The following is a 21,592-nucleotide window of genomic DNA, read 5'->3' as shown; positions in this document are numbered from 1 at the left end:
ATCTCCCCTCTCTTCGCCTGGTTCTCCGAGTCACCGGGTACCTGCGTCACCAGTACTGCCAGAACTGTCCGCTGCATCACTCCGGCAGGTCGTACACAAACAGGTTCGGGTCGCGACGCCATGCCTCGTCGTCTTCGTCGGCAGCGTATGCTGATCTCCATGTGCGTTGATATGTGGGGTTACATTGCCTCATCCAAGTACAAAGCAAAGCGGCACCCAGGCTGCCATCCAGGCAGTCCAAAACCCACAGCGGCCGTCTGGCCAGTACGTGCTTGGACTGATATACGACCACGTACGAGCTATCCGGTCGCAAAACCCTCAAAATCCAACAACTGTCACCGTCAGGTGGATCCCTGCACACGTTGGTGTGAACGGTAACGAGTATGCTGATAGCGAAGCAAAAAGTGCTGCGCTTCTTGGTGCGGGGATGGGAGTTGCGACCGGGAGCGGGACGGGAGAACCGATTATCCGCCTCGCCGCAGCTGCTAAGAGAGCGGTACATCAGCGAATCAGAGAGCGATGGGAGCGGCAGTGGGAGCGCGAGAAGACTTCCGGGCCGACAAAACGCTTGGTGCAAGCGCCGAACAAGAAGACACTCCGACTGTACGAGGGACTGACGAAGCCGCAGTGTGCAATCCTGATTCAGATGCGCACAATGCGGATCGGACTGAGACACTTCTTGTTCAAGATCAAGGCGGCAGAGTCCGACCGGTGTCCATGCGACGAGGGCTCGCAGACGCCAAAACACATCCTGAGGCAGTGCCCGCGGTACATCATCCCGCGCACGAAATTATGGGACCGGTTGTATGATCTCGGCATCGAGATGGATTACGACAAGATCATTTCAAACCCGCAGGCCACCCGCTACGTGGTCAAATTCATGCACCAAACAGGCCTTCTCCAGCAGTTTCAACATGTTGAGATCGAGGACGACAACGAACCGGTAGGCCTTGCGGCAATGGAGCTAGGTGTGGAAGACGATGGGTATTAGCCAATGACGAGAATGAAGCTGTGGAACGAGAAACTCAGCCAGGGATGACAACCATGCCGATGAACTGGCCACCAAGAACACCACCACCAATCGAAACTGAGGCAGGGAGGAGACAGAGTGAGAAGTGAGAGTAAGAAGTGAGAGCGAGAAGTGAGAGCGAGAAGTGGGATGTGGGAGTTGGAAGGAGGAAGGTGCACTCCAAGGCAATCATTAAATAATTTCTTATGTATGGGATTTGGTATGGGTTTGGATTTACAGGATCTACGGGTCACAGGAATGGGCTGATTCCACGCTCTTTTGCTCACCATTTGTACTCTGGGATTCGGCGTTAGGACTCGAGTTCTTGCTTCAGTTGGAAGAAGCGCCTGCATAGTCATACGCAACTAGTTAGACTGCAACAGGTTAATTGAACTTTGATTGATTGATTGATTGATTGATAGCAAAGCGGCACCAAGAACACATATCTTTGCGCGAACCTAGTTTTTGAAATTGTACCACAACGCCTTGGGCTACGGCTCTCATTTTAATTGCAAGTTAATTGTAACTTCTGGCTCCATCTCTTGATACCAATTTTATACTGGTAACAAGTATGGTGGCGCCAGGAAGCGTATGGCCGCCCCTTTCAGGGGGCCGCGAAAAATCTGCAACCAACACTAGACTTCGGCAGAACCCATTTTGGGTCGGAGTCTCCGACCCAAAACCCAACCCATTGGGTTTTGGGTTCCGCCCTCTATAACCCAACCCAACCCAAAACCCAATGGGTTAAACCCAATAACCCAATAATAACCCATTTGAACCCATTTTTGCATAAAAGATAGGTCTTGGCGTTCATAACAATGCTAAGTCATTCAAATAAATTACTGTTTTTTACAGCTGTTCTGGTTTGTTCATCAAATATTGCTACATTATCACAATATTAAGTTGGAAAATTTATGTAATTACCCTGAATTTGAAGCTAATAGGCTTTGTATTATATTGATTACTGATAAAAATTCACATTAATCATAGTATAGTGGTGTTCTATTAATTTAAGCCTTTATTGACTGTGGACTGTTGAAAATATATATTTGTGGTAGAGGGGAGTATGTATATATTACAGGATAACTATAAATGTAAATAGAAATATCTTATTCTTATTTGATTTTATATACAATTGATATTATATTAAAGCTATATTTCTCTTCTCTTATTTTTAACTTATTATATGTGCTCCGAATTATGTTTTCTGACCGCGGTCGGAAAATCACTTCTGGGAGGTAGGTGTATATGTTATTATTTCTGACCGCGGTCAGAAAATCACTTCTGGGAGGTAGGTGTATATGTTATTATTTCTGACCGCGGTCAGAAAATCACTTCTGGGAGGTAGGTGTTTATGTCATTATTTCTGACCGCGGTCAGAAAAGCCCTTCTGGGGGGGTAGATATATATATTATTATCTCTGACCGCGGTCAGAAAAGCCCTTCTAGGGGGGTGTAGGTGTATATATTATTATCTCTGACCGCGGTTAGAAAAGTTCTTCTGGGAGGGTAAATGAAACATTTTTGAGGGATCTTCTGGGGGAGTGGGTTATGAATGGGTCCTCTTGGGTTTTAATGGGTTATGAATGGGTTCTCTTGGGTTTCGATGGGTTATGAATGGGTTCTCTTGGGTTTTGATGGGTTATGAATGGGTTCTCTTGGGTTTTGATGGGTCCTGTTGGGTCCTGTTGGGTTCTCTTAGGTTAGACCCATTTAAATAGAGCTTATATAGCCAATCAAACAACATTATAGCTTATACCTTTTGATCTATCTACTTTACTATAGGACTAAGGTGTTTACTGTTCATATACCCTTCTCTTGTAAGTATATACTCTCTCTGCCTTTCCCCCTTACCTCTATAGTATTCCCCTTTTCGGTCGCAATGTCCCAAAGCCAGCATTCTGACTTTTTACCTACTCTTTACGATGCGGATACAGATAACCTTAGCTATCTCATACCCTCTTCTCGAGTTCCAACCCCATCTGGTAGCCAGCTCACAATTGAGCCTTTTGATGCTATTGATACTGACTTCCTTCGGCCCTCCAACCTTCTACCAATTCCACACTCTCTTACTCGCGTTGGCCCCGATCGGAGAAAGGCATATGTGCTTTATGACAATATGGCATATGAAGAATGGGTTGAGTGGTGGCTACAAACCGACTATGGGCAGAAAAGCAAGATTTCCTGGGATTCAAATCGCAATTCAAATATATGGAGCAACTTCGACCAAGTTGCCTATACCAAAGATGGTGCGCCAAAGGTGATGTGTAAGCGCTGCTCAAAGATCCTAGAGCATCCTCATTCTCCATCACCTAGCGGAAAGGGCTATCATGGTACATCAACAATGTTAAAGCATTTAAAGACAGCAGGCTGTCGCAAAGCTCAACAGGGAGGGAAAGGAGAAATTACCCAGTTCCTTCAAAAAGTAGTATCTCCTTACCTCTTTATTTAGCTATCTGATTTCCCTAACACTCCTGGATACATAGGATCACGGCTTACCAGAGGCTCCTTTTTCACAATCGGCATGGGAAGAGCATCTTCTCCAATTTCTCACCCTCAATCGACTTCCATTCCACCTCATCGAACATCCAACATTTCACAAGCTATTCCGATTAGCCCGCTCTGCACCATCTCTCCCTCCGATACCCTCTGCTACCACAATACGTCGTCGTTTACGTGATGTGATCATAGAACGACAGAAATCTATCCTCCAAACACTACCCAACGACGCAAAAATCTCGATCGCATTAGATTGCTGGACTTCTCCATATAACCAGGCGTTCATGGCTATCACTGGCTATTTTGTTGATAGTAACTGGGTATACCAAGAAGTTCTACTTGGATTTAAACCACTTTATGGCTCCCATACCGGTTTAAATCTAAGTGGTGTACTCCTTGAAACTCTAGTTGAGCACAAGATCCAGGATCGGGTATTTGGAGTCACAACTGATAATGCAACCAACAACAAGACAATGGTTGAGGCTATTCAGCAGGCGCTCTCTAGCGATGTGACAGTAATCCGAATACCCTGTCTTGCCCATGTTATCCAGCTTTGTTTGAACCAGCTCCTTGATCGTTTAAAGGCCATCCCTCTAAATGAGAATGCAGAAACAAAGTGGACTGACCAGAAGTCATCTGCAGCAAAGGCAAATGCTCAGCACCAGACACGGAGGATCTCATACACCTTAAACAAGGTCCGTTATCTTGCTGTGTATATCCATGCAAGTCCGCAACGCCAGGCGGCCTTTCTCCGACTTCAAGAAAAGGGATCCCAGCTTGTTCCAATCCAGGACGTGAGGACTCGGTGGAATTCTACCTTCTTGATGCTTCGTCGTGCAAAGAGACTACGTAGTTTCTTCCAGCCCTTCTGTGAGGAGTATGACTGTGAGGAGATGTTGCTTGATACTCAAGAATGGCGTCAAATTGACTATCTTCTACAAATCACTCGGCCATTCTTTGACTACACAACAGAGCTCTCGAAGACAAAGGAGGTCACCACACATCTTGTCTTTAAGATTTACAATGCCCTCTTTGATCACTTTTTTGAAGCAGAGGCGCTGCTCAAACGCAAGCGTGTTCCATGGAAATCAGACATGCTCAAAGCACTCATAGCTGGTCGCTTGAAACTTGATGAGTACTACTCTCAAACCGACAATCTTAAAGGACATATCTATGCAGTTGGGACAATGCTGGCACCTGACAGCAGATTTCAGTTCTTTCTATCTGATAATTGGGAGCCTCACTGGCGTGATACCTACCGGAAATCATTCCAGGAATTATTGATTCCGTATCAAGAGCGCCTTACAATGAATCAAGGATCGACTAATACTCCAACAATAGCATCATCTAGTTCTAGGCTGAACATGATGCTAAAGAGTAACAAGATATCCGCAAAACCAGCTGGTGATGAGATGACTCAATATCTCGATAGTGGTATGTTTATGATCTATTTCTTCCCTATACAGGATAATACTAATATATTTATACTACTAGATCTAATTGATATTGAACCTCTTCAATTCTGGCGGGAGAACCAATCTCGTTTCCCTGCGATTGCGTTACTTGCTCGCGATATTCTCTCTATTCCAGCAACTGGTGCTGGTGTCGAACGGCTCTTCAATACTGCTCGGGATGTTTGTCACTACCGCCGTGGTCGTCTGAAGTCCGAAACAATCGAGGAGCTTATGTTGTTTCTATGTGCAACAAGATTCAATATTAAGGATTCTGAGGCAAAGCAGCTTGAGCAGTTCTTTACACTAGCTGAGATTGAGTCAGCGAAGGAGCAGAACGATGAATATACAGAGGATGCTGAGCTTGACCTGATTAGTGATAATGAAGAGGAAGAAGGAGTAGATAATAGACTGCGAGAGACATCTCCTCATTTAATAGATATAGATATAGAGGTGACAGAGCCAGAGTTACCAGAGACTGCAACTCAGAGACGGGCCTCAGGGAGGAAGCGTAAGAGCAGGGCAGATAAGGATTTTGAGCAATATTAGAGAAATACATCCTGGTTCAATTATTTGATTTATTCTCCATTTTTTCTAGAAGAGCGCTGTAAGTAAAATACTCAATATTACAAGCAAAAAATGCATTAATTATGCAGTTACACGCTAGAAGTCTGTTTGTCTGGTTTACACTATATTGGGGCCCCAATGGGTTACCCAATGGGTTTTGGGTTATGAGCTATAACCCAAAACCCATCGTTGGGTCGAAGCAATGGACCCAAAACCCATTTTGGGTTGGGTTGGGTTGGGTTGGGTCCGGGTTAGAGTGGGTTGTGCCGAAGTCTAACCAACACCAATGAGCGCATATTGGATGCAAATTACGACGCACACCAGCTGCTGAATCACATTAGTGGTAACAACTCTATTAAAGTCCCGAGGCAGGTAGTGGACTACCTGAAATCGATTCAGGAGCTCACTGCCGACCTCATCAAGAACCCGATCGGCCAGGACTGGAAACAACAATTTGAACAGCTGCGCCAGGAAACCAGCCAGATCAAACAAGACATTCATGCGGTAAGAATTGCCTCATCCAACGCCAATATGAATCCCAGTGGATCGAACAGGATCCGCTCGTACGTCGATGCGATCAAAAGCGCGCCGCCGCCGACTCACTTCCTGTCGAGCCATGGATCGGCATCGACCAGCCCCGCAACCCCCTCCGATCTCATCCAGGACCGCCAGCTTATTGTCAAATTGGGTGATTCCGATGGCATTAAATTGTTCCGTACCCGAACCCCAGCCGAAATCACGAAGGTTGCTGAGAAAGCGCGCGTGAAGGCGGCAAAGGCCACGGACGGGCTCACAGTCGCATCGGCCAAGTTTGTCGCGGCCAGACAACTGAAATCCGGTGATCTCTCGCTCAGCCTGCGTACTGCGAAGGAGGCGGAGATTATGCGGTGCCATCGGCTTACTTGGGTGAAACATTTATGGAAGGGATCGGAGGTGCGGCTGCCGAGCTGGGGGGTTGTCATTCACGACGTGAATGTACGTTCGCTTAGGATTAATTCGGCGGCAGGACTCACTGAGCCGGGCCGGAAACAGGCAATCTGTAAGCAGCTGCCTACCGAGAACCTATTCCACTGGGGAGACGAGGCAGAGATCACGCAGATCTCGTGGCGGGTCCTCTCGGAGGGGAAGAAATCTGGTTCGCTGATCGTGGAATTCTCATCACCGCATACTGCGAACAAATCAATTAATAATGGAACACTCTGGGACTCGGAGATGCTTACCACGGTCCTGTACGACCGGGCTGCGCGCATTCGCCAATGCCACAACTGCCAGAAATTTGGACACATAGGAAACACCTGTTCCAACGAAACAAGGTGTGTCTTTTGCGCTGAAAAGCATCACTCTCGAGACTGCCAGCGCAAAAGGGACGCAACACTCAGTGAACGTAAGTGCGCCAACTGCGGGGGCGCACACAACGGATGGTCGAAGCGGTGCCCCGACTTCATCAACGAGATTGAGAGGGTACAGGCTCTCGCCCAGGCGAGAGAACGGTACCACCGGGTGCCGGCATACCTCTCAATCGGGGAGACCAGGCAGGTGACGCCGGCTGCCACATCAGTAGGATCCGGAAGCTCTGGAGGTAGCGGCTCCAGGACTTCCACCAGAGAGAGCTCTACAAAGAAGAGCTCTACAGAGAAGAGCTCCACGAAGGAAAGCTCTGCAAAGGGGGCCTCCACGGAAGGAGGCTCCGGAAACAGAGCTGAAACGGCCTCACAGCCATCAAACGAACCAAGCTCAGGCCAACCGGCAAGCTCAGGCCAACTAGCAAGCGAGCCGGAACCAGAGGATACAGAGATGGCCGGTTTCACAGTGGGGGAGGCCGAGGCCGGCGCGATTGGTGAATCAATCCGCCAGTCGACACAGAGGCCAAGGGGGCTCAGCCAGTCGATACATGCGCCGCTGCCGGCAGGAACACGCTCTGAGCCACCAAGACGCAGGGCACCCAGCCGGGCGTCAACGACATCATCGGCCACAACCAGGAGCAAAGGACTGCTCAGGTCAGTGCTTGAGGCAAGCGAGGCAAGCTCAGGCACAACGCCGAAACGGGCAAGGGACGACACATACATCGTCACCGATCAGGATGTGATCCTACCAGACCCACCATCGTCATCGGCGCCGGCGGCATCAGCAAGCGAGTACCAACCATCTGTACTCTCACAGATCAGCGGAAACAAGCGCGCGCCAACCGGCAAGCAGAGGGCTGGCAAGCAGGACACCATCTTCCAAACCAGTATACCAAGATACAACACAGTGCGTACGCCAGGCCCGCGGGGCAAGAACAAGCGCACACTTGACGACCAAGTCAGCTTTACCAAGTCAGTCTCGTCAGTCAGGTTCACCAATAGGACAGATCTCCAGGAAGAGAGAAGAACCCGCCAATTCACCAAGAAACACACCGAAACAACATCCAAGATCCAATGAATAATACACCACTCACCATCATCCAATACAACACGCACCGGTCAAGAGACGTCGTCATGGCGGACTTCCTGGCAAAACCAGGGGTCGTCCAGGCGGACGTTATTGCGGTACAAGAACCGTGGGAAAACCCATACAACGATACCACATACCACCCATTGAAACAGACGCACGAACTGCTCTTCCCGTCCAGTACAGAGACTGGGGCGAGAGCGAGAGTGTGTATATATATCTCCAAGAGAATCGGTACCAACTGGACCCACCACGCGCATAGTGAGTTCTGCCAGGAAGTGAGGTTCCAAACGGGAGCAGGAGAGATCTGTTTCTTCAATATATATAACGAATGCGGTACTACCGGTACGGTAGACCTTCTCGGCAGCCTGCTGCACGATACCCGGAAACATATTGTGATCGTTGGTGATTTCAACCTACACCACCCTGCGTGGGGTGGGATCCAGGCCACACAGGACTCAGGCTCCGACAAGCTAATCGAGCTGTGCGACGAGGCTGACCTGGATCTCTGGCTGGAGCCTGGAACGATCACGAGAGATCAAAACGGGGAACAGACGACAATCGACCTAGTATTCGGCACGCCGGCTCTCACGGAGAGACTGGTAGTATGCGAGCTGGCCTTAGACTGCCACGCAGACTCCGACCACCTCCCGATCCGCGCGCTGCTTGACGTAGGTATAGCACCAGCCGTGGAGACGAAGAGACGGCTCTGGAAGGCCATGGATGCCGAGAAATTCGACCTCTTTGTAGCAGACAACCTGCCAACACCGCCACAACTGACAACCCCCCCTCAAATTGACGCCGCAGTAAACCATCTGGTCGAGATCGTACAACGTGGCGTACAGGAATCAACTCCGTGGGCACATCCCAGCCCGCAGGCGAACCCTTCCTGGACGAAGCATTGCGGCGAGTCAGTCAAACACTCCCGCCGCATGTATCGTCAGTATCTTGCAACACACAGTGAGGAGGACTGGCAGGTATACAAACTGGCAAGGAATCAGAAGGGAAGGGTGATCAAGGCTGCTCTCCGACGAGGCTTTAGGAGTTTCATCGAGGAGGCAGTTGACCAAGGCCCACAAGGACTGTGGAGAGTAGCGAAATGGGCCAGGAATAGAGGTCAGCAGCAAGGCAGTACGATGCCAGTACTGAAGGCCGCCGGAGGGGGGACTGCAGAAAGCGACACAGAGAAAGCCAACCTCCTCCGTGAAGTGTTCTTTCCGCAGCCACCAGCTGCCGACCTCTCCGACATACAACGAGGCACCAGCCAGAGAGAGCAGTTCCAACTCCCCCCAGTCACCACCACCGAGGTAAAAGCGGCGATCAAGAGAGCGCCGCCAAACAAGGCACCAGGATACGATACCCTGCCGAACAAGGTATGGAGGATACTGGCTGAGCAAGGCTCACGATCGGAGGCGAGATTTATTCCGCTACTTGCTGCCATTTTCGACGTATGCATACGACTCGGTCACAACCCCAGACACTTCCAAACCTCTATTACAGTCACATTACGGAAGGCAGGACCACGAGACTACCGAGTCCCAAAGTCATACCGACCAGTCGCATTACTCAATACACTCGGCAAGATCCTCGAATCGATCGTCGCAACCCGGATTGCGTGGCTCGTGGAGGAACACAAACTGCTCCCGGATACTCATCTCGGAGGAAGGAAAGGGATCTCTGTTGATCATGCGATCCAGCTGATCCTTGGACGGGTACACCAGGCGTGGGGAGAAGGTAAGAAGGCAAGTATGTTACTCCTGGATGTAGCTGGCGCGTACGATATGGTCTCTCACGAGAGGCTACTTTTCAATATGCGGCAGCTAGGACTGGGGGCGCTCGCCGCCTGGGTACAGTCCCTTCTCACAGGTCGGAGTACACGAATCAAGCTGCCAAATGGCCATCTCAGCGAGGCATTTCCTACACCAACCGGCATACCACAAGGCTCTCCAATCTCACCAATCCTATTCCTCCTTTTTAACGCTCCACTGGTACGCGCCTGTACACTACGGGGGCTACACTATGGGGAGAGCGAGGCATACGGCTGGGTGGATGATGTATGCATTCTTGCAGTCTCAAAAAGCTATGAAGAGAACGTCCAGGTGCTGGAGAAAGCCCTGCAAAGGGCAAGCTCTTGGGCCAAGAAACATGCCGCGAAATTCGCACCCGACAAGTTCGAACTAATACACTTCGCCAACCCAAAAATCAAACTCGATATAACACAACCGGCCCAGGTGACAGACATCTGGGAGATACCAGATGACCCGTCGGGTCATGACGGTATGCCGGTTACAATACCGGGCGACACACCAACAACTCTTACACCAACCGATACAGCCAAATACCTTGGGGTATAGCTTGACAAACACCTCAATTTTACAATACACCGGAAGAAGATGCTTGCAAAGGGAGCTGGCAGTTTGGAAGCGCTCCGCGGGATCTCAGGTTCCACTTGGGGATCATCACTGATCGCAATGCGGAAGGTATACCAGGCAGTCATCATTCCACAGATGCTATGGGGACTGTCTGCGTGGTACTGTCCGGCTGCCAGGTCAATGCCAAGAGGCGACCTCGACAAGCTCACCAACGAACTCACAAAAATACAGAAACGCGCAGCAATCCTGATCAGCGGAGCCTTCCGCGGAACAGCAGGGGCAGCGCTCGACACAGAACTGTTTCTCCTTCCAATCAAATTACGACTACAGCAAGTCGTCGAAGAAACCGCCATCCGGATCCTTACCGGCCCGCAGCGGGCATGCCCAACAGTCGCAAAAGCGACAAATACCAGGAAACCAACACAAAGGAGACTCGGAGGATGGTCTCCGACCGAGGCAATCTCACAGAAGAAGCCTTTACGACTACAAATAGGAGAAAAATGGGAGGAAAAACAAGCATTCGTGCTTGCTCCATGGGAGGCACCACTCCCATGCTATATTGAGAATCAGGAAGCCGCACTGAAAACTCATGATACCCTATATGAAGATATCCTCTGTGACCAACTGGAGCGGGATTCAATACTTTTCACAGACGGGAGCGGACTTGCAGGACACATCGGCGCATCAATGATCAGTCTCCAACAAGGAGTCAGCTCGCAAAGACGATACCTTGGGACTGATTCCCAGTCCACAGTATACGTCGCCGAGCTCCACGGCATTGAAATGGCTCTTGCAAAAACCAGGAAAGAACAGGCTCGAGAAGTGACCATTTTCTCTGACAGCCAGGCTGCCATCCAGGCAGTCCAAAACCCACAGCGGCCGTCTGGCCAGTACGTGCTTGGACTGATATACGACCACGTACGAGCTATCCGGTCGCAAAACCCTCAAAAACTAACGAATGTCACCATTAGGTGGATCCCCGCACATGTTGGTGTGGACGGTAATGAATATGCCGACTGCGAAGCGCGAGGTGCAGCACTTCTCGGTGCGGGGATGGGAGTTGCGACCGGGACGGGAGAACCGATTATCCGCCTCGCCGCAGCTGCTAAGAGAGCGGTACACCAGCGAATCAGAGAGCGATGGGAGCGGCAGTGGGAGCGCGAGACAACCTCCGCACCGACAAAACGCTTGGTGCAAGCGCCGAACAAGAAGACGCTCCGACTGTACGAAGGACTGGCGAAGCCGCAGTGTGCAATCCTGATTCAGATGCGCACGATGCGGATCGGACTGCGTCACTTCTTGTTCAAGATCAAGGCGGCAGAGTCCGACCGGTGTCCATGCGACGAGGGCTCGCAGACACCAAAACACATCCTGATGCAGTGCCCGCGGTATATCTTCCCGCGCACGAAATTATGGGACCAGTTGTATGATCTCGGCATCGAGATGGATTATGACAAGATCATTTCGAACCCGCAGGCCACCCGCTACGTGGTCAAATTCATGCACCAGACAGGTCTTCTCCAGCAGTTTCAACATGTTGGGATCGAGGATGACGACGACGACGAACCGGTAGGCGTTGCGGCAATGGATCTAGGTGTGGAAGACGATGGGTATTAGCCAATGACGAAAGTGAAGCTGTGGAACGAGAAACTCAGCCAGGGATGACAACCATGCCGATGAACTGGCCACCAAGAACACCACCACCAATTGAAACTGAGGCAGGGAGGAGACAGAGTGAGAAGTGAGAGCGAGAAGTGGGATGTGGGAGTTGGAAGGTGGAGGGTGCACTCCACGGCAATCATTTAATAATTTCTTATGTATGGGATTGGGTATGGGTTTGGATTTACGGGATTTACGGGTCACAGGAATGGGCTGATTCCACGCTCTTTTTGCTCACCATCTGTACTCCTCTGGGATTCGGCGTTGGGACTCGAGTTCTTGCTTCAGTTGGAAGAAGCGCCTGCATAGTCATACGCAACTAGTTAGACTGCAACAGGTTAATTGAACTTTGATTGATTGATTGATTGACTGCAACATGTTAAATCAACTTTGATTGATTGATTGATTAACACGAGCACAGACTAGAACTCCTAGACCACATTGTTATATCGTAAAGTGGTCTTACTCCACTCCTCGTTACCACTCATCTGGAACTCGAGACCTTTAACATACGCTGTCAGCGAGGCTGACTGACGCCCATCGGCACGCAGTTCTTCCACCAAGACCTGGTGGCGAAGCTCCCATTCACGACACATGAAGACCAGCACACGCTTGGCGGCCTCGATGGAAATGGCCATCTCATCGGCTAGAATGCGCACGGAGGTGCACAGAGCTCCTCCCTCGGCGTGAGCGGTCTTGGACGCACGAAGTTCTTTCTCGTAGCTGTAGACATCATTGATGACCGACAAATGCTTGGAGCAATTGACATCAATCTCTCCCAGTATAGTCAACTCAACGGGGCTGACATGTAAGGCCATTGAGAAACGCATCAGGGCGGCCAATAGGCTAAAGGCAGAATAAGAGAACTTGAGTGTCAGAGATAGAGAGAAAGCTAGCAAAACACGAAAAGAACTCGTAACTTACGCTTTCCCCACATCGCGCTCACGGTATTCCAGGTAAGAACCCAGCCCCATAGGTCGGATACGAGTACGGTCAGTCTGGGCGCGCATGAAAACAAAGACCGGCTCGAGAATCTCATTTGCCATCGAACGATCATGACCACGCATGCTCTCCCACAAATCGTACGTGATATACTCCACGGGCACGGAACGGTCTGGGAGAACATCGCCACGGGAAATTGGGATAAGCTTCTCATTATAGGCCGATCCTTGCTCGAGGGACATGAATTCAAGCAGGTCTGTATCAGCATTCAGTTAGAAACCATTTCTCATTTTTATTTTGGTTCTTATCTTCTTCCACTGGGAGGGGGGGGGGCACTAACCATCAATGAGGAACAAAACCGTCAGAAGGCGGCAGGCAAAGCTAATGCGGTCATCCAACGCATTCGGGAAGTAAAGGCAGGTGACCCCTGGAAAGTCGGCAGCAACGAACTTCTTGCGTAATTTCTCGGAAGGGAAGTCCCAATGGGTGAGAAAATAGTCGTTCACTTCGCTTGTCACCTCTGTCACTCGAGGGTGACATATTGGCTGGAGGAGGGACGCTGGTAGGGGCTGCACGAAGCCCCCTGAGCCTGAGCCTGAGCCTGAGGCGCTAGTGACGTTGGACGAGGAGTTCTTCATCCTTGTCATCACACGAGAACGAATACAGGGGGGAATTGGGGCAAATTACAAACAAATGGATCAATGACAGTTGAGACCTTGGCTTTCTCACAGGTAAGAATACTGACTGCCCTCTATGTACGGCTTGTTTCGGGGAATTGCCTATTTCCGACCATCTCCATCGGGAGCAGAACCCTGATACCCTTGAAATTCTGGAGGATTGCCTAAACGAGTCAGCCGAGATAGAGACATGCCTCAGCATCTCCCCTGGAGGGAACGGGAAAGGGAAAGGGAAAAGCTATAGATATCACTATAGCAAACAGTTGAAGGTGTCCAGCCCCCTTGAATCAAACGCACAAAAAAGCAGGCCAAACTTAAATTATGATCCAGCTTTGGTCTGCCTGGGTGTATGGAGGCATCATCGTTCTAGTATCATGCTGGCGTATTTTCCTGACGCTGAACTCACTGCAATGGGTGCACTGGTGGTCAAAGTCTCCCAGCCGCAACCCCCCGGTGTATCCTTATTGGATTCCATTCCTAGGCCACTCGATCCCATTCATTCAAGATCCAGGGGCGTTTGTGGATGGACTGCAACAACGATATGGCGACCGATATCCCGTGGAGATTGTGCTGGGTCCCATACGAGGGTATTTCGTGGCGGGCTCCGAGGCGATCAACAACCTCCTACGCTCCCCCCGCAATCTGTCTCCCAAGCCTTTCATCGCTCTGGTCATGGAGAATATGTTCGGTACCCCACCCGGCACTATGCCGTTGTACCGCCAGGATGATTCGGGGATTGCCCCGACTCCCTTGCCGAACACTCATGTGGCTCCGGAGCATCGCATCTACTACCATCAGCACAAGTCCGCTCACCGATTCCTCACGGGCGATGCTCTCCGCCATATGACAGAGCGGTTCACGCGTGTTCTCAGCAGGGAGCTACACCGCGATGCCGCCATCGGTCCCGACGACGATTGGGTCCAGCTGCCGGATCTCTACACCTTCTGGAAGAGTCGCATCTTCCACGCCGCTGTGCACGCCTTGTTCGGACCCTACCTCACCTTGCTGACTCCGGGCTTTGAGCAGGACTTTTGGCATTATATGGATGCTATTCCGACACTCACGATGGGACTGCCGCGCTGGATGATCCCCGGGGCTTATGCTGCTCGGGATCGAGTCTTCACGGCTGTCAAGACTTGGCATCGCTTTGCCCGCGCCCACTCTGATTACCGCCAAAACGGGCCAGATGACCCTGACTGGGATAAGTATTGGGGCTCAACCTGGCTCAAGGTTCGACAGCAGTTCGGGCAGGACAGTGGCTGGATGGATGAAGATGCCTTGGCAGCGGAGGATGTCGCCCTACTTGTAGCGTAGGTAGTTCTTTTTCTCTCTTCCTTTCTGAATTCTTTGGGGAATTCCCATCATGCTAATCTTTATCCCGGACTGTCATCATCTGCAGCGCAAATGCCAATGCCATACTTAGTGCCATCTGGGTTCTTCTCCACATCTATGCTGACCCCGATCTCCATCAGCGACTAAAGCCGGAATTTGATCGTGCCATGGTTCAACCATTCCCTACATCCCTCTCGAGCACCACCACCAGCCAGCAGACTGAATTTGATATCACAACCCTGGTCAACTCACCACGTCTTCAATCGGTCTACGCCGAAGTTCTGCGGATGCGCATAGCCCTCCTGCTAAATCGAACCCCCGTGCATACCGAGGCTCAGCTTGGCCCGTGGCGCCTGAAGCGCGGACAGTTCATTGTGATGAGCACGCAGCATGCAGCCTATGATGACGAGGCCTGGGGCCCGCGGCGCATGCAGGACGGACGATACCCCCTGGATCAGTTTTGGGCGGAACGCTTCCTGGTACAAGATGAGGGGGGCAAGGAGCAGTTTTCCCTCGACGGGCTATCAGGCGCATGGATCCCCTACGGCGGTGGTGGGTTTATGTGTCCTGGACGGCATTTCGCAAAACAGGAGATCCTGGGTAGTGTCGCCATTTTTCAGTCCTATTACGAGCTGGAGGTGGTTGACCGACCCAAGGGTTGGCTGCCGCGTCCGGACCGCCGATTCTATGGGGTGGGCGCAATGCCTCCAGCTGAGCCTATTCCGTTTCGTATTCGGCGGCGGCGCCGGTGAAGTATCTAGACAGATAGCCCCTGAAAGCTATTCTATAGCGCACGCCCGCGCATAAGATAAGACTCTTTTGCTTTCACCTAATATGTAAAGCGTAGTACATGGTATGAACATGTTTGATACTTTAGAATTCATCTTGAAACCAAATCGGCATGCCGTATGGAAGACCACCGAAGAGAGTGAGATAGATTGTTTCTATGTATTTCTGATTTCACAGGTATGCCTGCAATGCCTCTTCAGTCCAATCCCACAACCGCTTAGCTAACGCCGCATCCTGGGATGCCTTGTCTAGTTTGTTAGAGAGTACCCCGACCGGCTCATAGAACTGGCCATTCTGTAGGGTGTGCTTGGCGATGGTCGAAGCCCAGAGCTGATTATAGGCACCTTCCTCCGGCTTCATCAGTTGACCCAAGTTGGTGACCCAGACGAAGGCGCGGTTGAAGCGGCCTAGGTTCTCGACTAGCCCGGTATTCACGACTCCTGGCGTGACGGAGATACTCGTAATGGTCGGGTACCGACGTGCGAGCTCACGCGCGTACAGCAGGTTTGCCAACTTGCTCTGGCCGTAGCGGATCCATCCGCCAAAGGCGCTAAACTCCTGCTTGGTGCGCACCGCGTCGAAGACGATTCCTCCACCCGGGTGCATCTTGAATCCCAATGAGGTGAGTAGGATGATACGAACGTCCGCTGCTTCTGCTGACGTTTGGAGGAGTGACAGCAGCTTGCGGATCAGCAGCGCGTGGCCGAGATGGTTGGTGCCGAATTGGATCTCGTATCCGTCCGCTGTTAGCCCCGGTGGCGTGGCCATAATGCCCGCGTTGCACATCAGAATGTCCAGGCGGGACTCCTGGGCCAGAAACGACTCTGCGGCTTGCTTCACTGAGGCCAAGGAGGCTAGGTCGCAGGGAAGGAAGGTGACTGGCGTCTTGCTGCCGGATTGTCGGATTTGTTGAATGACTGCATCCGCGCTAGCGGCCTTCCGACCACTAATGTAGATGTGCGCTGGCGATTTTTGCGCCAGTCGCCGTGCGCTTTCGGCTCCAAGACCTCCGGTACCTGGCAGAGGACATAATGAAGACAGACATCAGCTCATGATTCATTATATATAAGGACTAAATGGAGGGATCGGAGCTTTCAGATAGTGGTGTAGTAGTACTCACCGCCAGTAATGAGAATGACCTTTCCAGACAAATCGGGGATACTGTCTGGGTTGTAGGTAATTGTCGGCATGGTATTTGTTGGAAGGTAAGATGAGATTCAGTGATATCACAAGATTAGTGTTGTTGATAATTGACTAGTTAGAAAAGAGGAAAGCTGATGCTTAAGGAGGTAGGTATGGACGAATAGTCGGCCCGATTTTAGGAGGAACAAGGAAGGCAACCGGGGACGGAACAATAGTAGAATCAGTTAATGTATCAGTTATTTCTCACTTGATTTTATTTCTTTGTTACAGACTTCACTCACTTGACCTCGGGAGGGGCCGCAACTTACAGATGGGCCATCGAGAGCCAATCAGCACAAATCTTGCATTAGCGCAGTATGCAATTCCTAATCCAACACTTCATTTGTACTCCCCGGAGCACTCCAAGAGCAGTACAGGAACTAAACCCAGAAGGGAACAATATTATAAAAATCGGCCCAATAAAGCCCGGTATACTATAGGATTTACAAATCATACAATTCTTGGTAATTTATGTTCTGTAATCGGCAGATCTATGCAAATTGTAAGGAAAAGAGAGGATACAGAAATATAAGCCTTGAAGACCATTAATTAGACCCCTACCTTTCACAATGCGGTATTCACCGACAATTAACCGTCACCTTTTTCTTATAGACAGGGGTTTTTAAACCAAAGTAAACAAAATTAGTTAACAGTGTCGCCACCGATATATATTTTGCCTTGACTAAAGACTGTAAGAAGGCCCGAGAAACCTGCATCTTGTCAGGTTGTGATGAGTGATTCTTCTTCTTCCTCCTTTTTCTCGAAGAAAAATTCATAACTTTATCTAATCTAGTCGGGATGATGATATGAAATGGAACTCCAAATCTGATAGAGGACTCGACTCTGATAAGTCGGGCCAGAGCTGTCGCTTGAGCCGCTGATTCCGCAACTCTGAAGCACGCAGCCGTTTCATTTGGGAATCTCGCTGTGCTAAGGAAGGGATTCGCATCATCTGCGCGACGAGACGATCGAAGGCCAGCAGCTGGGTCAGGATTAATACGCGCACCATAGTCGTCCACTCCGATTCGGCGATGCTGTAATCTCCCAGTAACATTTCCGGGCGCTCTGGCGTTGGTGATGCCACAGTGGTGACGGGGGTAGGGGGTTCTGTTGCTTTTGATGTGATTCTTGCTTTTTCCGCCGGTGCCAAGGTAGATTGTGTGACGACATGCTTTTCCCTTGTGAGGGCGGTGCTGTCACTCGCTGCTGCTGCCGCTGCCGATGAGGTCAAGGTAAGATAGGCGTTAACAATGCCGTCGGAGAGGCTCGTCTGGCGCTCTAAAACAAGATTTAGGACGGTCATGTTCTCGGGTCGGTGACGGCACTGGAGACATTGCAACATGCTCTCGCATTGTGACAAAATCTCGCGGAAGGAGCTCAGATGGGAGTCGAGCTGCTTCCTCTCCTCGTGCATACCAGGGTCACTGGAGTCCTCGAGTTCATCGAGGAGGAACACAGCAGTGGTAAGGCAAGAGCATTTGGATCTATCTTGGGGGACTACTACTGGTTTCGGATCTTGAGGGATTGAGGCCGAAGATGGCGTCATGAAGGAGGCGGTTGACTCCACTGTGTGAGTTGGCCAGGGTTTGCCGTTGGGAGTGGGCGCTGGGACTGTCGAGGTGTGAATAATGGAATTGGGAACCCAAGAACCGTCGACCACACCCGAAGAACGCATAAGAGGTACACCGTGGCTGGCCTTTTTGTTGTGAACCAAGTTGCCCTTTGGCTGGGATGACACATTCCCAAAACCGACCGTTGAGGGGGAATTGTTCATGTCTTGTGAAATATGGATATCAGTGGGCATCGACATGGAAGGTGGCGACCCCCCACGACTGTCCTGCTCGCTCAAATGCCAGTCGAAACTGTTGAAGAAAATTGGGTCGTAGTCCCTTTGGATTGCAGGACCACTTAGTTGAGTTGTATGAAAGCTGCCACTGCCACTGGTATTCTCGAACAGCGTGGACGAGTTGAGCGACGGAGGACAGAATGTTTGGGAGTGGTCACCTGGCTTCATTTCTGCGCTCGCACTGGAGGAGTCACTGGACAACTCATTGTCCATATCGAGTTCGTTGGATTCGTAGCAAGGAGATCCTTTCTTACAGAGTCGTTTGCGAGGGCTAGGACCGGAATAGGTACACGGCACGTTTAATGTGGTGCATCTGTAACACCCCGAGCGCTTCCCACTGCACCGGATCTGTTTGTCACGTCAGAGAATGCATTTTAAAGCACAGGGGACAGCTAGGCACGCGTTCACCTTTTTTACACGGCAATTATCGCAGGCCATATGCTGGAAGCGGCTCAGTGGGACCCCAGTGGTTCCTACTCCATGCTCTAAAAACTCTCCAGCTTTATCCGCCGCTTCGTATCGTAGGGTACCAAACATCCTCTTTATTGGGAAGCAGTCTATGTGAATGGAAGAATTGGCAAAATCAGCACAAAGGAAATCACACAGCAAGCCGAGGAATTGAAACAACATATAGGGACGTCCCCGTTTTCAATTCTGTCGTTTATCTCGGAGAGAAGCATCCCGGTTAACCTTCGCTGCGTAAATCCGTAGACAAAAAAAATGAATATTACACCTAAAAAGCATTGATTTCCATGCGGGAAATCGGGCTATCCCCGTAGCTGAATATGCTATTATTCACGCCACGAGCTTACATGCATGATTGTTTAGCCAATCCTATGACTCAAAGGATAAGAGAATTGTGCGGGCGAGACAGTCGTGCTTGATATAGGGTACGGAGNGAGAGAGAGAGAGAGAGAGAGAGAGAGAGAGAGAGAGAGAGAGCTAAATGGTGTATACTTAGTAGAAAGTTGTGCTCTGAGGGGCTGCAATCTATCGCAGTCCCCCCAATCATTTGACTATCCCTCGACCATCCCAAACCATCCCTCACTAGAGGACACGGTTGCATACTGGGATCAACAAGAGATACCACGAATAGTTTTCTTGCCACAATCAAGCCCAATAGCCCCCGGTGCACAACGAGGTTGTCCCAAAATATGCCAATACATGCTGATTTGACAGTCCGGCGTAATTCGGGGGCGTGCCCAGGTGAATTGGGTTTGGTCCCGATCAAAATGCAGGGATCAATCGGACGGATATCGCCCCGATCCAAATCGCTTAATGAATTTCGTTAGCGCTCTTTCATGCGTGATTATCAGTCCAAATCAGTCCAAGTTACCTACATGTACGGAGTAGGTCAGATGTATATGGGCTGATGAATAAAATGAACCCCTGTTTTTCTTTTCTTTTTTCTTACTCCGTCTCTCCCATCTCCCCCCTCTTTCTGCTCTTTCGGCCTTGGCTTAGAACCGACGGAGTCCAGATCCCAATTTGAAAAGTCCAGAAGAGAAATCTCGGTATCCCGTAATCAACTTAGACTGTGTGTCTGGAAGTTTTGATGCAATTTTGAGATTTTGAGATTTAAAAACAAATAAATCAGGGGTCACGAAAGCTCCTAGACTCCTTCCTTCCTAGGTAGTATCCAATCAAAATGAGACATGTCCTTATCTCGCCAGCGATCCACACAGTTTATGGCGTTCGGTAACTGTGCGCGATCATGGATGGTCATGCGTCGGCCGACTTGTTCAAGGTCGGCACTGATCAATGCCCCTCGAAATTCTATCTACTCACCTAGTCGTAGCGATAGCATCATCAATACTCTGTACTCCGTACTGTCTTCTAAACCTTGAAGTCGGTTTAATAGCTCGATTTCTAGATAAATTAAGAGACTGCAAGCCACATCTAAGGTTGCCCGTCTTTCCCCCGAGCTGCAAAGGTGTAGACAACCGTGAAACGCAGCCCTTTTGACAAAGCACATTGTGCTCCATACGAGAGTAGCCCTGCAACTTGCGCAAACGATGACCTCACTCCCACTAACTCTGTAGACAGCTCAATACCGTGGTCACCTGCAACCGATGGACCAGGCATCAAGAGCTGTAAGCCAAAAGGCGAGTCGCTTCTCCTGGCAATAAACTCCTCTCGTTTTCTAAGATAAGCCCATACGACCTCGTACGCGGCGCTGAAATGATACCTCTCAGAATTGTACAGTATTTGCAGAACGCTACTGCATGTTGATGATCACACAGATGGAGTGTGCCTTAGCGCCGGTGCAGCCAGGGCGTCAAACCATGGAGATAAGGGGCGAGCCAGAGATAATTTTGGGTTAGTGTCAGCCAAAGTCCTGAATATCATGATAGCGCATCGGTGCTTCCGTACAATTTCCCCAAATGGGGTTACTGGATGGCTCTTGTCAAAAGCTCATGCCCCAGTCGACCTGAGAGATGAAGGCATGTACGTTTAGAACCAATTACGATGAACCTCATGCCATTGAAAGACTTACAAAAACTACTATGGAACTAATATGTGTGTCATTATTCTGTACTATCAAGACTGATGCTTCCATGAGTCCTGGATAATGAAGCACTTTAGAAGAGGAGACCAGAATGGAATGACCTGTATTGAGACACCGATGGAAGGTCGGCTTTGAAGAGATCGAGCCGGGAGTTCTCATCTGTCGAGTCCCTTCCATCCACGTCACCGAGCTATTGTACTCTTCACACAGTCAGACATTTCCTCCAGGTCCCCAATCCCTTGGAATACTGGGTGCTCTTTCCCCCTACTTTTGCCTACCTAGTCTCCTATCGATCATGCAAAGCTCCAACCCCCCCCCCCCCCCCCCCC

General features: G+C 50.3%; 6 protein-coding genes across 6 annotated transcripts; 3 read left to right on the top strand and 3 right to left on the bottom strand.

Moving 5' to 3' along the window:
* Window positions 1–120: 120 nt before the first annotated feature.
* On the top strand, window positions 121–991 carry PEX2_081890 (ribonuclease H family protein; the record flags this gene model as incomplete). Its single annotated transcript, XM_016745459.1, has 2 exons — window positions 121–161; window positions 211–991. The coding sequence occupies 2 exons, from the start codon at window positions 121–123 to the stop codon at window positions 989–991; spliced, it is 822 nt and encodes a 273-aa protein (XP_016595387.1).
* Window positions 992–2,890: 1,899 nt separating this feature from the next.
* PEX2_081880 (uncharacterized protein) lies at window positions 2,891–11,944 on the top strand (the record flags this gene model as incomplete). Its single annotated transcript, XM_016745458.1, has 6 exons — window positions 2,891–3,275; window positions 3,625–4,941; window positions 5,002–5,357; window positions 5,850–7,840; window positions 7,888–10,303; window positions 10,346–11,944. 6 exons carry the CDS (start codon window positions 2,891–2,893, stop codon window positions 11,942–11,944), a joined length of 8,064 nt encoding a protein of 2,687 aa, XP_016595386.1.
* A 473-nt stretch (window positions 11,945–12,417) lies between these two features.
* PEX2_081870 (Terpenoid synthase) lies at window positions 12,418–13,575 on the bottom strand (the record flags this gene model as incomplete). The annotated part of the gene is made up of 3 exons (XM_016745457.1): window positions 12,418–12,832; window positions 12,911–13,184; window positions 13,269–13,575. 3 exons carry the CDS (start codon window positions 13,573–13,575, stop codon window positions 12,418–12,420), a joined length of 996 nt encoding a protein of 331 aa, XP_016595385.1.
* Window positions 13,576–13,926: 351 nt separating this feature from the next.
* PEX2_081860 (cytochrome P450) lies at window positions 13,927–15,689 on the top strand (the record flags this gene model as incomplete). Its single annotated transcript, XM_016745456.1, has 2 exons — window positions 13,927–14,915; window positions 15,005–15,689. 2 exons carry the CDS (start codon window positions 13,927–13,929, stop codon window positions 15,687–15,689), a joined length of 1,674 nt encoding a protein of 557 aa, XP_016595384.1.
* A 208-nt stretch (window positions 15,690–15,897) lies between these two features.
* On the bottom strand, window positions 15,898–16,916 carry PEX2_081850 (Short-chain dehydrogenase/reductase SDR; the record flags this gene model as incomplete). Its single annotated transcript, XM_016745455.1, has 2 exons — window positions 15,898–16,742; window positions 16,847–16,916. 2 exons carry the CDS (start codon window positions 16,914–16,916, stop codon window positions 15,898–15,900), a joined length of 915 nt encoding a protein of 304 aa, XP_016595383.1.
* Window positions 16,917–17,692: 776 nt separating this feature from the next.
* PEX2_081840 (uncharacterized protein) lies at window positions 17,693–18,967 on the bottom strand (the record flags this gene model as incomplete). Its single annotated transcript, XM_016745454.1, has 1 exon — window positions 17,693–18,967. The coding sequence occupies one exon, from the start codon at window positions 18,965–18,967 to the stop codon at window positions 17,693–17,695; it is 1,275 nt and encodes a 424-aa protein (XP_016595382.1).
* Between the last annotated feature and the right edge of the window lie 2,625 nt (window positions 18,968–21,592).

This window comes from Penicillium expansum (assembly GCF_000769745.1).
Source record: "Penicillium expansum strain MD-8 chromosome Unknown contig274, whole genome shotgun sequence".
NCBI lineage: Eukaryota > Fungi > Ascomycota > Eurotiomycetes > Eurotiales > Aspergillaceae > Penicillium > Penicillium expansum.
This window is presented reverse-complemented; position numbering and strand designations above follow the sequence as displayed.